Source organism: Colobus angolensis, unplaced genomic scaffold (assembly GCF_000951035.1).
Source record: "Colobus angolensis palliatus isolate OR3802 unplaced genomic scaffold, Cang.pa_1.0 Scaffold207, whole genome shotgun sequence".
NCBI lineage: Eukaryota > Metazoa > Chordata > Mammalia > Primates > Cercopithecidae > Colobus > Colobus angolensis.
In genome coordinates this window covers 5205572-5219515 of record NW_012115233.1, presented here as the reverse complement: position 1 = coordinate 5219515, position 13944 = coordinate 5205572, and the positions used below count along the sequence as shown (strand labels likewise).

Sequence of the window (13944 nt, the reverse complement as noted above, 5' to 3'; positions counted from 1 at the left end):
GCAAAGTGGCAGGAAGAGACAGCAGCAACATTGACTCTTCGTTATGGCTGAAATGCCTGTCCCCTCCAAAACTCTTGTTGTAATATAACCCAATGTAATGGTACTGGGAGGTGGAGACCTTTAGAGGTGATTCGAGCATGTGTGTTCCACCCTCATGGGTAGGTTTAATGTCTTAATTTAAAAGGCTTTCAGAAATAGGTGCTGTCTTTTGGCCCTTCCACTTTCTGCCATATGAGATTTCAGCCTTCCTCTCCTCTGGATGGTGCAGGGTGCAAGGCACCATCTTGGAAGAAGAGAATGGCCTTACAAGACACCAAACCTACTAGTGTCTTGACCTTGGATTGTCCAGCCTCTAGAAATGACAGCCAATAAGTTTCTCTTCTTTATAAATACCCAAGCTTGGATATTTTGTTATAGCAGCACAAAATGGACTATGACACTTCTCTCTAAAAGTGGTTCTCAAATGGAAACAATTTTGCCCCTCATAGGACAACTGGCAATATCTGCAGACATTTCTGATTGTCAAGATTAGGTGGGGTGGGGGTGCTACTGGCATCTAGTGGGTAGAGGCCATTGGTGCTGCTAAGCCTCCTACAATTCACAGGATAGCCCCTCATAACAAAGAATCATCCAGCGTCAAATTTCAATAGTGCCACTGTTGAAAAACCTTGCCCTAGAATAGTTCATACATGGGTATTTCCTGTAGCAACACCTTATCTCGCCTTGTAAGCTAGGTTACTTGGCATTTTGGGCAATCCTACTGGCTACCTGTACTCTTTAATAAATCTCTTCCTTTGTAAGCTAGTTGGAGGTGATTTTGTTGACTGCCACCAAGAACCCTGGCTAGGAAAGGTAGCCATGAAGGAGACCAGAGTAGAGGACAAAGAAGACTTATGTAGCATGTCCCTACTAGTGAGGGCTGGGATCCTTTCCAAGTACAAGTCTAATCAGGTGTGGTACAATCCCATCAAGGTAATGTGTGCATCATTTGTTCATAACATGGACATTATAATAACCAGGTTAATCACTTTAATAACTCTCTAATATGGGTACATCTGTATCTCCCAATCATCTTATAAGCACGGACATTATGATATACCTATTTCCACATGACAGCTGCATGTTTCACTTTAATGTATTTTCTGCCAAATTGTCATGGAGATACAGATGGGTTAGAATTGGGTAGAGCCACATTAATGAAAGAAAATATACGAACGAGGATACCTCTGACTGCCAGTTGTATTTCAATTTTATGACAACATTCTTGACCACAAATTCAAAATTTGACTAAGAAATTGGCTTGAAAAAGAGCAAGTCATATAGTATAAAATGTGAGCAAATACTCAGAAGGTGGCGGTAAGGTCCTGTCCATGTTCTGAGACCAGGAACACAGGTGGTTCCTGTTACCTGTTCTAGAATTGAGTGTGATAGATGTATCAAGGTTATCCTTAGGAAGATGAGCTGAGACCATCATTTGAGTATTTGGCATGGAGCCTTGGCACACTGTAAATGTTCGAGACATGCTCACCCCAACGTTAATAGTAAAAATGCATCTAGGGAACCTGTTTAGCCCTCATCTAACTCATCAGTGAAGACAAGATAACCATTTTCATAGGTTTGTATATGTCAGGGACCTAGGGAATTCTTGGGCACTTAATAGATGCTCAATAAAGTTAGTTTTGCCTCTTTTTCCATATGCTCCTCTCTTCTCCCACCCAGTTCTGACATTCCCAGTTATCTGAGCATCTCCCACTGGACAACAGATCAGTGTGAAGGTCTCCTGCCAAGGACACCTGCCTGCTACCATGGTCTGGCCCCGCTTCCTGTTTTGCCTTGCACCTCCTGCAGAGCCCATCCCAACTCCCTTCCCCGTCTTTCCCCCACCCCACCTGCCTAACAGATGGTCTCCCACTCCACTCCTGTCATCCCATATTGGCAAATTTGCAGCCAGTAGATCATATTCGCAGTGTGAGGGAATCATTACCACCTGCTAATATTTTTATAGAATTTCATAAACTTGGTCATTCATGAATCATTTACAGTACTTTATTCCAATGAAGAGTTCACAAATCACTCAAATGCTGGCAAAATGCATAATAATGAGTAATATTTCAGGAGGCTTTGCATTAGTATGTCAGCTTCCAATACTGCCAGAGATAAATTATTTTGCCAGGTGCTACTTTGGGTCAGAAACTTGGGAAGTTCTTCTGGGGGCTGGGGCAGGGAGGAGTGGCAAGATGGCAGTGGGTCATGGAAATGGATGATTTTTAAAAAGTAATAGATCACCCAGCCAGTCAAACTACCTTCCCAGCCCCAGTAAGCAGAGTTCCTAGGAAAGGAGCTAAAGAACTTACAGATTAGATCTAAAATCTAGTTGGGGATAAAATAGGAAGAGTGTTTCTTAGTGACTGAAAATGCAGGGCTTTGGAGCTGAAAAGAAACGGATATGGATCCCAAATCCAACACATGCCAGCTGTGAGACCTTGAAAAAGTTGTTTAACAGTTATTTGCTTATCTGTAAAATGGTGTTAACACCTACTTCTTAAGTCTGTGGTGTGAAATGGATTAAATAAGAGAATGTATACAATGTGTTTAGCACAATATCTGCCATGCAGTGTTCAATAAACAGCAGCTTCAATGGTGATGCACTTCAGGGGCCCAAGGACAAATGTATTTCAGATTATTTCTTATCATACAAATCCCTGAGGTTTAGATCAAAATGTTTCTTGTTGGATTGGGAAAATGTTAATACATTAACACATACTTGCATGTGAGTAGCACTTAACATTAAACAATAGAAACATTGGCGCTATTATGATGGCAACACATTCACCCACAGACTCTCTCCTTTTTAAACTTGCAAGACTAGAAACTAAAATATGGGGATTTGGAGACCTCCCATTCTACTCTTTGAAGAACCTCATTTGCTACCAACAATGTTGACTACCATGAACACCAAGGATCTAGTTGTACTGCTAAAATAGTAACTTATTCTTAAATAGGCACTTAAAATGAACTGAAATTGCAACATTCCTGTGCCCAAAGTAGACCAACATGAGAGTAACCCAGTTCTCATTGTCTAAAAATAGGAGAACCACAGAGTGATTGGGGCTCTTCCTCAAACGTGCTTCTTTAAAGAAGAAGCTTCAGCAACTGTAAGAAGCTTCAGCGAGGGTATCATGAAAACAGGACAATGACTGAACTGAAGGGCATGAGGCATGGAGGGAAATGGCATCAGAAAGTAGGCCCTCATGAGCCCACTGAAGAGTGCACTGCCAATGACTGGGCCCTAGTCTGCCAGTCATAAGTAACGCAAGTACTTGTGTAAGAAACGTCATTCCCACTAAATACCAGCAGCCTTTCCAATGAGGGTACATGACCCTGTGCCGGTGTTATCAACAAGCCATGTTATAAACAAGGCACAACTTCCTGGCATGTCACATACCCACAGAACAGAGCAATTCAAGCCAGTTTACTTTGAAACAAAGAACTAGAATAAAAGATACATGAAAGCAAGGAACCCAGTGTGTCTTGTTGCTACTATATCCACCTTGAAGAGTGTCCCTCACCCTATAAATACTGAATTAAATGTATGTAGAATGAATGAATTGCTCAATCAATCAATATGTTATGAAGTAGACTATAAAAGTATAGTAAAAACTCAAGATTATTCAAGGAAAGTTCATGCTGGAGATGAGAAATTGGGCTATAACTTGGAGTCCTTTGGGTTTTCACTTACCTTCCTTCACCTTTAATATAATTGATTACTGTTACTCATGTAGGAAGATTATATGGTGCTTACTATGTTTCTGGCATTTTCTAAATGTTTGATATGTATTAGTTCATTTAATCCTTATGAAATCCTATGAGATCATCATTATTATTATTCCCATTTTCCAGGTTAAGAAGTTGAGGCAGACACCTTGCCAAGTTCCCACACCTAGTATATGATAGCCATGATTTGAATGCAGCCAATCTGGCTGTGTGCAGAATCTATGCTTTTAACTACTGTAATATTATATGGCCTCAGTTTCTAAAAAGTATGAGCAGCTCCAAGCTGCAGCCCAAGCTCTATTTTATTAGCTATGTAGCAATTACTAGTTATCCAAAACTAGTAATTTCATTTTTTATAATCCCCCGAAGCGTTAGCTCTATTCACACTTTATAGATAAGAATCCCAAATCAGGGAGGGTAAGAGTGTTGCTCAAGTTCCCACAGCTCAGTACGTAGCAGCACTGAGATCTGAATGGAGGATCTCAGACCCTGTATTAGTCTGTTCTCATGCTGCTAATAAAGACATACCTGGGACTGGGTAATTTATAAAGGACAGAGGTTCAATGAACTCACAGTTCTACATGGCTGGGAAGGCCTCAAAGTCATGGCAGAAAATGAAGGAAGAACAAAGGGACCTCTTACATGGTGGGCAAGAGAGCATGTGAAGGGGAACTCCCATTCATAAAACCATCAGTCCTCATGAGACTTATTCACTATCACGAGAACAGCACAGGAAAGACTCACCCCCATGATTCAATTACCTCTCACTGGGTTCCTCCCATGACATGTGGGAATTGTCAGAGCCACATTTCAAGATGAGATTGGGGTGGGGCCACAGCTAAACCATATCAGACCCCAGAGCTCTTGATCACTCTGCTAAGAAATTATGAAATTTATTGTATCTTTCCTTAGTTCCTTGTGCCCGAACTTTCTTGGAGACTCCCATGATGGGCATGGAGAGAGAGAAGAGGGCATCTATCCATAGTCGACTGCTGGTTGTTCCTACAGCAGCTGGACACCAATAGCTGCCAGGTCACCTCTGGTTACTGTCAAGGCCAGGTGGAACTGGGTATTTCTGAGGGCACCAACATTCAACTTATACAACTACCCGATTCCCCCTTGGGTATAAGGTGGGACACATAGCTCACTCTTCAGTTCAGTTCTCCTTGACAGGGGATTCTCCCAGCAAATGCTCAGAAAAGTCTTTGGCAAGTCTTCCGAGATAGAAATCTGGAAGGCACCCGCATCCTCCCAGGGCCCGAGACCCTTGAGCGCATTGCCCAGCCAAGGTTCTGCTGGAAGGTGGGGACTTTACTACCTATCATCACGCTACTGCTCTATGTCTGTCCAGCACCTTATGCCTCCAATGCCCTTATAGTATCTTCTCACTGCAAACTCACAATAATGCATTAAGTAGGTAAGAAAACCAAAGAAATCACTCACTTCCAAATACAACCATGAACACATTGATTTTTCTTTATCATTTTTCTTAAACATATACACCTCAAGATATGTGCCAATACTCCATTGGTAATGAGGATACCATATGGGTCTGTATGTCATTTTCATTCAATATCTTGAATCTTTCCCATATAACTACAACTTCTTCAAAAGCATTTTAAATGGCCAAACTGCCTTGCAAAATCTGCCACAATTTAACTACTCCTTTATTGCTGAATATTTAGCAGTTTTTTTCACCCTAAGGACCATGTCTTGCTAATTATATCAGGTCTTGGGGTTTATACCTCTTCCAGCTCTAGATCATCAAACTGGTCTCTGGAAAGCCAAAGTTGCCCTAAGGGTTCTGACCTCCTCTGAGAGGCCCCCAGGGTCTACCTTCTCAGTCTCTGGTACCCAAAGTCTGATGCAGGCCTGGAGGGCTCTGTTGATGACATAAAGACCCCCCACTGTTACCCTGTCAGGGTTCAACTCCATCCACTTCAGCTCCCACAGAAACACCCTAAAGCCATGCAGACCCGGGTTTGATGAGGCACAGAAATAACGAGCTCAGTGGGAAGAAAATAATCTTTGAAAGCCACATTTCTGCACACAGGGTGGGCATGGGAGGCACACTCACTTGATAAACAGCGATTACTTCTCTGTCTAAGGTCCGTGTCACGGAGACGCTCCCTGTGTTCTCATTGATTCTGAAAATTCCTTTAGGCTCTTGATCCACTCCCTTTCCAGTGAGCCGGAACTTGGACCTTTCTGGCCTGTCACTGTCAACTACCTGTTCAGAAAAACAGAGAGACATTTAAAACTGTCTGGAAAACACAGAGAAAGCACATTGCAAACATACTTCCGCGACCAATTCACTAATAACAGGTGCCAGCACAAAGGTACCTGGTGAACACAGATTCGACTAAAGTAACAGCACCAGAAATAGCATCATTGCCTAACACCTTTCGTTCTAATATCCGCATCTTTGCAGCTGTCAGCTAAGGAAGGTTACCAGCACTCGGGTGACATACAGTGATGGATCAAGGAGAGCAATAACGCCAGTTCAGTCAAAATTGGACATTTATATTATTTTTAACTCCACAAACATATTTTTTTTAAATTTATCTGCAAGCAAAACAAAAAAGGTAATGGAAACCATTTGCTGGGCACTCATTGATCAAGATTCTAGGTATTTACATATATCCAATAATCCACAGTGTCACCTGCCCTTTCACTTCTAATAAGTACTAGACATGGTGCAGAGGAAGCACTTTGTCTCATCAGAAAAGGTTTATACATATACATAGATACACACATCCATTTAGGGGGCTTATATATATAATACGTATATAACCCCAAATATTATATATATTAACCCCCTATATATTAAATATATGTATCTATATTATATATAGACACACCTCAATTAGGGGTTTTATATATATGAAACCCCTAAACACTATATATAATATATATTAAACCCCATGTATTATATATATTAAACCCCTATTATATATATTAAACCTCTATATATTATATATTAAATATTATGTATATCAAACCCCTATGCATTAAATATATATATAATATATAATATATATGTTATATGTGTGTATATATATAAACCTCAGATTAGGGCATATCTATCTATCTATCTATCTACATCCACATCTTTGCAGCTGTCAGTTGATATATATATATATGAGATATATATATGTATATTTCAATGCTGGGGGCAAAGGACATTATTATTTCCACTTAATGGATGAAACCACTGAGATAGAACAAGTCAGCAACTGACCATGGCCAAATCTATGAAAGAGATAAAAATGGGTTCAGAACCACATCTTCCATTTCTCTAGAGACACTGTTGTTTCTGAATTTACTTTATGGAATTTTCCTACAAATTGTCGACCTTGATTTGACATTTAAAGAATAAATTCGGAAGGGAAAGGTGGAGGAAAGTAGTTCCAGGCAGAGGGAACAGCACAAAGGCGGCAGGCAGACAAGGAAGAGTCTAGAAAGTTTCGGAAACTGTGAGTTACTGGCATATGCTTAAGCATGTAGAGGGTTAGGGCTGAGAAGTAGCTGGGGTCAAAGTATGGAGGGTCTTTTTTATGAAGATGTGCAACTAAAGATAACTATTATTGGCATAAGTGTAGTCTAGAGTTTACCCTCAAGTATTCATCTATATTTATGTCACTTTATCATCAGAACCTTCAAACGTTAGTTTGATTATAACAAAACAGTTTAAAGGTCCTGAACACAATAATCATTCAGGACATACAGATGAAAGAAAGCTGATACAGATCTAGCTGTCACCAAATGACAAATGAGCAGGCATCTATTGAAACATACTCAACAGCGCCTGGAGGGTTTAGGTGGCTAGGACAGGAAATATGCCTTCTCCTAGTGAAAATGGGTCCTGCCCGCCCGCTGCTTCCCCACCACCCCAGGCCACTTTGGCTGCCGCCAAGCCTGCAATTCTGATGCCTGACACCAGGTGGCAGTGGTGCCTAAGGCAGCATTAACTTTATGCCAGGGTTCATCTGGCAGGATCGCTGCACAGCAAGGCGTAGTTCCACATGGCATTACAGGTGTTTTTTTTTTTTTCCTCCGATTAAAAAATGTTGTTTATTAAAATACATTGAGTATTGACTAAACACCAATTACATCTGTTTGTATTTTTAAGTAGGCAGAGCTACAGGCATGTGCCACCACACCTGGCTAATTTTTATATTTTTAGTGGAGACGGGGTTTCCCCATGTAGGCCACGCTGATCTGGAACTCCTGACCTGAGGTGATCCACCTGCCTCAGCCTCCCAAAGTGCTGGGATTACAGGTATGAGCCACTGCGCCCGGCCTAGGTTTCCTTTTTAATAACAAAATTCATAGGCCTCCCAGAAGAGAAGTGCTCTGGAAACAGCTCCCTGTGTGGAAAGGAGTCACCAAGCACACTCCACTCTTCTCTATCACTGCCATCATTATTGTTTCACCCCTCTCTGCCAGCAGCAATATTTACTGTCAAGAGGGAAAGAATAAAGCTTCCACAGCATGGAAGGGGACCCAAGCAGGTTGTTGCTGCTGGCTGGGGGGTGGCCAGCTTTTATTCCCTTATATTTGTCCATACTGTGTCACATCTGTAAAAAGCATACAGCAAGAATGCCCTCAAAATCAGATCAAGGAGTCACTACCTGCTCCAGGCCTGGGTACTCACTGCCCCTGCCTAGATGCAGAAGACACTGGTCCCAGCTGTGGATGCCACCCCCAGCCCGTGCCCTGCTGATTGGTCCACTTTACAGAGTGCTGATTGGTCCATTTTACAAACTTCTAGCTAGCCACAGAGTGCTGATTGGTGCATTTTTACAGAGCACTGATTGGTGCATTTTACAAACCTCTGGCTAGTTACAGAACGCTGATTGGTGCGTTTTACAATCCTAGCTATAGAGTACTTTTGGTCCACTTTACAATCCTCTTCTAAGACAGTAAAGTTCTCCAAGTCCCCACTTGACCCAGGAAGTCCAGCTGGCTTCACCTCTCATTACCACCTTCACCCAAATGTGGATTAAAACTCCTTCCTCTTGTTCTCCTAAGCACACCTGAGATGAGCAGGTCCTTTTTGAAGATCTTATTAACATAGAAAGCATTCTAATGAGAAACGAACATGGGACTTCTACAAGAGCTATGAAGCAATCATGCTTCCTAAGAATGGGCTTCTCTGACCCATCTGTCTGTCAGACACAGGCCCTGCTGGTGAGGACCTGCCAGGAGAAGACTTCTGGGCTCTTTGTTATCTTTTCTTGACCCTTCTCAGCTCAGAAAAAGTTGGGAACACAGCACCCAGATCTTCTAGAAGAAACAAGGAGGGGGTGGGGGAATGGGCCTCAAATATCACCACCCTCCCATTTCTCTACCTGCCACTCGGCACAGAGAGCTGAATTCTAGACCCAGAAATTATCGCAGGGCAACTTTCCCTTTTGCTGCCAAGGGTGGATCTCAACCATTTTCTTGCCCTCTCCCAGAGAGCTTGAGCCACTTGATGGTACAGAAACAAGGGTCTTAGAGGGAGGCCCCAGCTGAGTTGGCACCTACTGCTGAATTGAAATTACTTATTCCCCAGGAAAGAAGCCAGTTCCCATTGTGAGGGCCCCAGCTTAGCACTGCACACGTCTGTCTCTCTTCTGTCTCTCTTCAACTTTTTATGTTCTTAAAGGTGTGGTTGTTGAACCTGCCTCCTGCTCCTCAGAGCTACGTTCACTTTGAAGGAACACCCACAGCCAAGATTGGTGTTCCCAGAGTGAGCGGCCCTATGGGACCACCAGCACAGGGAAATGAGGGGCGTCATTTCCAGTAGGGGCCTTGCTGTCTCTAGAATAATTGGTCTAAGTATCAGCATCACTGGAAACTCATTAAAAATGCACATTCCAGGCTTCTTCCAAGCCTCTTGAATCAGAAATCAGGGTAGGGGGAGAATTGCTGGCCAATCTGAGCTTTAACAATCCCCCCTCCCCAGGTGATTCTCATGCATACACAAGTTTGAAGACAACTACTTTGGGCAGATTTCAGCACCATCCCTGTTCAGTATCACTGGTGCTGCTTTCCACCGCTACTGTTTGGAGCCCTCTGCTAAAAACAGGCTGATCTGTTGGCCACCTTCTTTCTAGACCTATTTTAAACAGATAACACTAACAGGAACTCTTTTAATAACCTGTTTCTAAGACCTCAGAAAGCAGAGTTGGTTTTTCTTAAAGTCACTAGATGCAACATCTCTACATGTGTCAAACGCACCCCATGGCTTGGAGGAACCTTGGAGAGGAAAGCATGAAAGTGGAGTGGGAAGAGTCGCTCTTCAGGGAAAAGCTCAGTGTCTTGGCTCAGTTTAGATCCAGGAGGAAGCTCAAGCCCTTCTGAATTACCCACCAGCTCTCTGGCTTCTTGGTGCCTACCTGGATTTTCAGAGGGGACCCCAACATATTCCAACCTCACGAGCTGGGGGATAGGAGGTATGCAATGGCCATAACCCAAGGGTACACTCGGCCATGCTTCAAAACCATCCCATGCAAATCAAGTGAGTTTCCAGACCACCTTGATTATGCTGTGCTAAACTCCTGGAAATTCCACAGCTGCAGCAGCTGAGCCTGCAGCCCTTTGATGTGGTGGAATGTCATGAAATATAAGAAATCCAGTGCACTCCTCTGGCCAAAGCAAACCCTGCCAGGAGTCTCTACTGTTGCAGCGGCTGTTAAGGCCCATTATATACTCCATAGCAGGGCTTCACAATTAGCGAGCCTTTCCTATTATTCTTTGTAATTCAACCCTTCTTTTCACAGTGGGATTTTTTTTTCTTGTCCTTTGAGTTGGAATGGAAAAAATAGCACAGATGAGAAAGAACATGAGCCCCTGGTGCCAATACTCTGGAAGGGCATGTAAATAGCACACAGGAGTCTTGCCACATACCTGGGTAGACTTCCTGGCTGGCTGTGGGGGTGGCATCGCACAGCTGGGACCAGTGTCTTTGGCATCTAGGCACGGGTAGGGAGTACCGAGGCCTGGAGCAGGTAGTGGCTCCTTGATCTGATTTTAAGGGCGTTCTTGCACATCTTACAGATGTGACAAAATATGGACAAAGTCAATGTTCCCTTCTGTTCCCCTGCAAAGTCCCATTCCCACCTCCATTCTCAGTTGTAATGAATGATACCACGTTGTATGTGTTTTTAAGGTATTTGCATACATATGAACTCATAGACTATATAGCAGCTTTAAATGGTTTTACATAAATAGGGTCATCATATATGCATTATATAATTATTTCTACTCAATGTGACTGAGGTTGAGGTTTGTATGTGCATATGTGTGTATTCATTTATAAACTTCGGGGGGTTTTAGATTTACAGAACTATTACAAAGATAGTACAGAGTTCCCATGTACCCTTCATCCAATTTCCCCTAATGCTGACATCTTACGTAAAAATGGAACATTGGTCATAACTGATAAATTAATACTTACGCTTGACTATCAACGAGACTCCAGATTTTATGTATTCAGATTTCATCAGTTTTTCTAGTACTTTTTTTAAAAATGGAATCTTGCTCTGTCACCCAGGCTGGAGTGCAGTGGTGTGATGTTGGCTCACTGCAACCTCTGCCTCCCGGGTTCAAGCAATTCTCCTGACTCAGCCTCCCGAGTAGTTGGGATTACAGGCACCCACCACCATGCCTGGCTAATTTTTGTATTTTTAGTAGAGATAGGGTTTCACTGTGTTAGCCAGGATGGTCTCAATCTCCTGACTTCGTGATCCGCCTGCCTCGGCCTCCCAAAGTGCTGGGATTACAGGCACGAGCCACCATGCTCGGCCTCTACTAACCTTTGTTTTCGATCCGAAATCCAATCCAGGGCCCCCCACTGCCATGTGTGACTGTGGCGTTTCATTGTACATTCTGGTACCTCCCTCCCTGTAGGTTCTCACTTTCTTGAATTGCACTTTAATCAGTTACTCTTTTTTCCTTGTATAGAAAATGAATTTGATGTATCAAAATGACAGAGTCACCAAGTTCCGCTTGTCATTATCCTCCTCCTACTCTCTGCCAACCTCTCTCCTCTGCTCCTTAACTCAGATCTCAAGTAACTACTTTTGCTTGCTTTGTCCTCAGAACCTAGAACAGTATGCAGTACCTGGTAGGCTTTCAAATAAACATTGTGCAATGAATAAGTAAATGAATATTAAGGAGTCTCCTTCCTGACCTCCATGTTTCTGATTTCTCTTTTATCCCATCTCCTGTCCTAATTGCTACCAGAATGGTAATTCTAAAATGCAAACCCACATCTGACTGGGGCAGTACCCATATTAAAACTTGCAATGGGCCTGGCACGGTGGCTCATGCTCATAATCCTAACACTTTGGGAGGCCGAGGGAGGTGGATCACCTGAGGTCAGGAGTTCAAGACTAGCGTGACCAACATGGTGAGACCCCGTCTCTACTGCAAATACAAAAACTAGCTGAGCGTGGTGGCAGTTGCCTATAGTACCAGTTACTTGGGAGGCTGAGACAGGAGAATCCCTTCAACCTGGGAAGCAGAGGTTGCAGTGAGCCAGGATCACACCACTGCACTCTAGCCTGGATGACAGAGCGAGACTCTGTCTCAAACAAACAGACCAAAAAAAACCCACGAAAACTTGCAATGGCTCCCTCTGCCCGAGGGTAAAATCTCAGAGCTCTTCTTTGATGGGTCTCTACCTGCTTCTCCAGTCCTAAGCCACAACCCAGCATGAGCCACAGCCCTCTGAGCTGTGCCTTTCTTTAGCTGGACGGCCATCCCCCACCTAGTCTGCTGGGGACCCCCTCATCTTCCTGGACTTAGCACCAGCAATTACTTACCCACTGAAGCTTCCCCTGACCCTTTCTCCCGCCCACTCCATGCAGACTTAACCTCGTCCACCTGAGCTCTAGCCCTCCTAGCCTGCAAGGTCTGTTAAAGTGAGGGGAGCGGCTTGCGTCTTTGTGGGTGGCGGTAACTGTCCCTCAGGCTGTTGCTTTCTTATTCTCTTTCACATTTCTGGGGCTTGGAACATAGAAAACACTTGATTAACACTGTGAGTGAAGAAGTACAACTTTCTTTGCCTGTTTTTATATGATTATAAAATGCTTCATAAACTCATAAATTAAAAACAAGGTCTGTCATACAAACCTCCTTTTCTTTTTTCTTTGAAAATGCAGCCACTTTACCTGGAGACACATTTTCAGAGCTTTATTTCTCTTTTTACAATTCCTCTCCATGGTAAATGCACCTGATAGCAATAACTTCACACACCCTGAAAATGACTGTGTATGGAGGATACACCTGGATGTCTGTTCCAAGCTAGGGAGTCTGGGAGTGGCCAACCTAGAGACTGGTTCCTTGTCTATGAGGAACATGGGCCCTAGCCTGGCCCATGGAACATGGGCAGCAGATCCAGGCCATGACTCAGAGGGTGAATGAAAGTTGCCAGGTGAAGGATGTTAGGGAAAGGGCGCTAATTGAAAATGCTATATAAACTGCATGCCTTTTGCAAGTGGCTGTGGTTCTCCTGTCCTACCACCACTGAACTCCCCTGTATGGAAGCACCCAGTAAAATCCCTCATGTCATTCCTGGCTCCAGGTCTCTTCTTTGGCATCTTGAACCTGGTGCCATCTCCACTGGAGTTGATAGGGGTTCAGCAGAACATTTCCATAATGAACTTACCAGGCAGTGGTAATGTTTAGGAGTTGAAAAAGGACTTAACACCCTCCCTATCCTTATAATTTGCAGGGGTCCCTTTAAATGGAGACCCTCCAAACAAACACTGTGCTTGTGAGGCAAGGTAGCTTCTAGATTAATATTCTAGTACCCTTTCCCTGTCACATCCAACCAAATAAATGCGTCTAGTTTTCCTCTCTGTAGAAAATCAGGAGACACATTTTCAGAGGATGAAAACTATATATATGCATTATTATCACAAGGATGCAAAACTAGGAAATAATTAGACCTTCCTTCCTGGTTACCAAAGCGAACAAATCACATGTGAACAGCATTGGTCTTTAGATGATGAAGGTAGGTGTGATACTTTTTCCTTCATCCTTACAATATTTTCAGTTTTACAAAATGAGCCTGTATTACTTACACAGGAAAAAACAAACAACTTTTAAAAACATGTAAGAGGAATTATTGGAGTTAGATGCATATGCTAATTTAGAAGATATTTTCTACTCTAC

At 43.0% G+C, this 13944-nt stretch overlaps 1 protein-coding gene across 3 annotated transcripts in view; it reads right to left on the bottom strand.

Moving 5' to 3' along the window:
* Positions 1-13944, bottom strand: part of CDH13 (cadherin 13) — a 1192767-nt gene that overhangs the window by 578347 nt on the left and 600476 nt on the right. For all 3 annotated transcript variants that reach the window (XM_011942172.1, XM_011942173.1, XM_011942174.1), the window contains one exon: positions 5852-6004. In XM_011942172.1, the coding sequence (XP_011797562.1) occupies positions 5852-6004 (153 nt within the window). The remainder of the gene's footprint in view (positions 1-5851; positions 6005-13944) is intronic.